General features: G+C 52.4%; 1 protein-coding gene across 1 annotated transcript; it reads right to left on the bottom strand.

The window, feature by feature from the left end:
• Window positions 1-725: 725 nt before the first annotated feature.
• On the bottom strand, window positions 726-3,484 carry LOC125465533 (E3 ubiquitin-protein ligase RNF183-like). Its single transcript, XM_048559164.2, has one exon. It carries the CDS (start codon window positions 2,893-2,895, stop codon window positions 2,326-2,328), a length of 570 nt encoding a protein of 189 aa, XP_048415121.1. The 5' UTR covers window positions 2,896-3,484; the 3' UTR covers window positions 726-2,325.
• Between the last annotated feature and the right edge of the window lie 593 nt (window positions 3,485-4,077).

Here is a 4,077-nt window from a genome sequence, read left to right as displayed (position 1 = left end):
CCCTCACTCGGATGGGGGTTAGTGTACTAGACCCTCAGTCAGATGGGGATTAGTGTACTAGACCCTCACTTGGATGGGGGTTAGAGCACTAGCCCCTCACTTGGATACGGGTTCGAGCACTAGACCCTCACTCGGATAGGGGTTAGAGCACTAGACCCTCACTTGGATAGGGGTTCGAGCACTAGCCCCTCACTCGGATGGGGGCTCGAGCAGTAGACCCTCAGTCAGATGGGGATTAGTGTACTAGACCCTCACTCAGATGAGGGTTAGTGTACTAGACCCTCACTCGGATGGGGGTTAGTGTACTCGACCCTCACTCGGATGGGGGTTAGTGTACTAGACCCTCAGTCAGATGAGGGTTAGTGTACTAGACCCTCACTCGGATTGGGGTTAGTGTACTCGACCCTCACTCGGATGGGGGTTAGTGTACTAGACCCTCAGTCAGATGGGGATTAGTGTACTAGACCCTCACTTGGATGGGGTTTAGAGCACTAGACCCTCACTTGGATACGGGTTCGAGCACTAGACCCTCACTCGGATAGGGGTTAGAGCACTAGACCCTCACTTGGATAGGGGTTCGAGCACTAGCCCCTCACTCGGATGGGGGCTCGAGCAGTAGACCCTCAGTCAGATGGGGATTAGTGTACTAGACCCTCACTCAGTTGAGGGTTAGTGTACTAGACCCTCACTCGGATGGGGGTTAGTGTACTAGACCCTCACTCGGATTGGGGTTAGTGTACTCGACCCTCACTCGGATGGGGGTTAGTGTACTAGACCCTCAGTCAGATGGGGATTAGTGTACTAGACCCTCACTCAGATGAGGGTTAGTGTACTAGACCCTCACTCGGATGGGGGTTTAGTATACTAGAACCTCACTCGGATTGGGGTTACTGTACTAGACCCTCACTCGGATGGGGGTTAGTGTACTAGACCCTCAGTCAGATGGGATTAGTGTACTAGAACCTCACTCGGATTGGGGTTAGTGTACTAGACCCTCACTCGGATTGGGGTTAGTGTACTAGAACCTCACTCGGATTGGGGTTAGTGTACTAGAACCTCACTCGGATTGGGGCTAGTGTACTAGACCCTCACTCGGATGGGGGTTAGAGTACTAGACCCTCAGTCGGATGGGGGTTAGTGTACTAGACCCTCAGTCGGTTGCGGCTTGGTGAGATTGACCCTCGCTCGGATGGGGTTAGTGTACTCGACCCTCACTCGGATGGGGGTTAGTGTACTCGACCCTCACTCGGATGGGGGTTAGTGTACTAGACCCTCAGTCAGTTGCCACTTAGTGTACTAGACCCTCAGTCGGATTGGGTCAGTGCACTAGACTCCCACTCAAATGAGGGCTCGTGAGGTAGACCTTCAGTCGGATGGTGGTTAACGTTTGACTAAGTATGTATGTACCAGTCCCTGAGTGGGCTGTGAGGGTACCCTGGTGTATATTGAACAGATATATTGCCTCGGTGTCCCACTTTAAAGTCGTTGTGTTGAGATGTCATTGTGATTCTTGACCGTGATCCAAGTGGCACCTCACCACCTCTACCCAATTTTTGACGGTGCCATCACAGCTCAAAGTTGCACTGAGTGATTTTGTAGACGAGTAATACATGATGATGTCACAATGCTTCCCTGTGTCTGTGTGCTACACTCTGATCACGTTAACCTATGGAGAGCACATGACCTTGTGTAACCTCACTGTGACTTTGGGCCTTAGGAGAGTCCATGTGAAATGATGATAATATGGATTTCGTCTCTGAAAATTTGCAGGGACTGGGGACTCTCCCTGTGAGGAATAGACCAGCCGAGTTTAGACCAAAACACCAACCTGATACCCCTTATGAGAATGCCTACCCATCTCGCTGGAATGCTGCTGGTGTCTGTCAGGGATCAGCTATGAGTTAGCTGGGAACTCATGCGTTCTGAAGCCGAAGGTTATGGGTTCAAGACTTCCCTCTTCCAGATACTTAACACATAAACCAGCTGACAGTCAAAAGCATTACTGAGCTTGCAAAGATGCTGTCTTTTGGACATGACATGAAACAGTTTTCCCTCTCAAGCAGTAGAAAATTCCACAGTACCATTGAAGCAGAAAAGCAGAGGGGGTTTCTTCCCAGTTCCCTGGCCAATATCTATCCATCAGCCAACGTGGTTAAAGCAGATTATCTGGCATTTGTCACATGGCTATTTCAGGGAGCTTACTGGGACCAAATTGCAGTTTGTATAGCGCAACAGTAACTAAACAGAAAGTACTTCACGAGGAGCAAAAGACTCTAGGGCATCCCGAGGATGGGAAAAGTGCTAAATAAATGCAAGGAGATTCTCTCAGCCCAAATCCCATAGGATTTTCTTAGTCCAGAAGAGTGAGATGACAAGAATGATTGTGATCCCAAAAGTGGCGATCATGATGTAAATGGCGGTTCTGCATGGTGGGCTCTGACAGCATTTCCACATGGTGTTCTGGGGCAGTCGGTCTTCCAGGGCTGGTGCAGCTTGAGTGCGCAGGGGGGGTCCGCCCTCTCGCTCCACATCCAGGCTAAGGGTATAGACGGTTGGCCGACGCAGCAAGAAGCTGGCTTTGCTTGGACCCTTGTAGAACAGGCGCCCATGGTCAAGATAAACATGGACAGGCTGCAGCCTCATGCGGCCGAGAATCTCTGCATTTGTGCGCAGGCCTGTCACCAACTGCCCGGCACCCAGGGGTGTGAGGTGTCGGCACAGGGGGCAGGACATGCCCGGATCCATCTCCGGCACGGATGCCAGGCTCATGCGGGCCAGGCACTCTAGGCAGAAAGTGTGCTTGCACTCCAAGATCTTCGGTGTGCGAAAGGCGTTGTCGTAGGGGTTCCAGCAGACCGCGCATTCGCACTCGGAGCCATTCCCCTCTGGCGTCATGGTAACCTCTAAAGCGGGCAGCGTCGTGGGCCTCGCACCATCTGAGGGAGTGCCACCTTCCCTGTCACAACCTCACCATTCCACCCCTCACTACAACATCTCTCCACTTCCGCACTTCAAGTTTCTGAGGTGCCTCAGCTATTGACCGGGCAGGAGAATCTCCCTCACTTACCCGGCTTCTCCCCACGACCAGTCACCAGTTGTTCAGTTGAGCCAAAGCCTGCTCACTGACCCCAGCGGTGGCTCTCTGGATGGTGAGCCTGAGCTGTTTCTCACAGAATGGTCGCACTCAGGTGTGCATCTTGCTGTCTGCCCTCGGTTAAAATCTCACTGCCTTTCCACCTAACGTAGAGGAGCCTGAATAAGTCAGCCGGGGGAGCTGAAGACAAGTCCTTCCCTTTGGCTGTGTCCCACCAGGCCTCCTGGCAGTTGCAGCCGTCCAATGGGATTGACCTGGAGTCCTTAGCTCTGTGGTTAAAACCTTGCAGCTTGCTGCTGCCTTCCCTTCACTTGTTTCAGTCCAGTTTGCTGCGTCCGTCAGTCTCTCTCTCTCTTTCTCCCATTGTCTCCGGGAGCTGCTGCCGGTGTGACTGTTCGTGTTGTGTGTCGAGCTGCGCGAGGAAGCTAGCGGAACAGGTTTTCCTGGTTTCAGCTTGAGGATATTTCCTTTGAGGGCCACTCTCCTCCTTTAAGCTGCCTTCATTGTAATCTGCATGGCACCACAGTCTCGCGTGGGGCCTTGCAACAACCACAAGCCCTGGCCCAGTAGAGCTGTATGCTCAGCGTACAATTGATCTCGTGGCCTGGCATACCTGCAGCATGTGGACGGTCACCAAGGAAACACTTCATCGGGGTGGGGGGTGCTTGGTGTTGGAATATGACAAATTCTGAATGAAAGCTGCCATTCCCAAAGAGAGACGCACTGTTCATCTGAGAGGGCCATGGGCCCACCAACACCTGAAAGAAACTGCACCCACAAATGTTGGTGGGTGCAGATTTCTGAGAAAGGGACACATTAGAGCATCCAGCTTCACCCTGCAGTGCCAACCCAACAAAAGGTGGTGAATCGAGGCCGTAGAGGGTGGAGGTTGTGAGCTGACCTGCCACTTAGTCAATTCAATAGGAGTATGGTCTACGCACAAAAAAAACTGTGAGGGCATGGCACTGTTACACGCGTGGGTG

The sequence above is a fragment of the Stegostoma tigrinum genome, chromosome 29, assembly GCF_030684315.1.
Source record: "Stegostoma tigrinum isolate sSteTig4 chromosome 29, sSteTig4.hap1, whole genome shotgun sequence".
Classification (NCBI taxonomy): Eukaryota; Metazoa; Chordata; class Chondrichthyes; order Orectolobiformes; family Stegostomatidae; genus Stegostoma; species Stegostoma tigrinum.
Note: the sequence above shows the minus strand (reverse complement) of the source record. Positions and strands in the feature narration are given on the sequence as shown.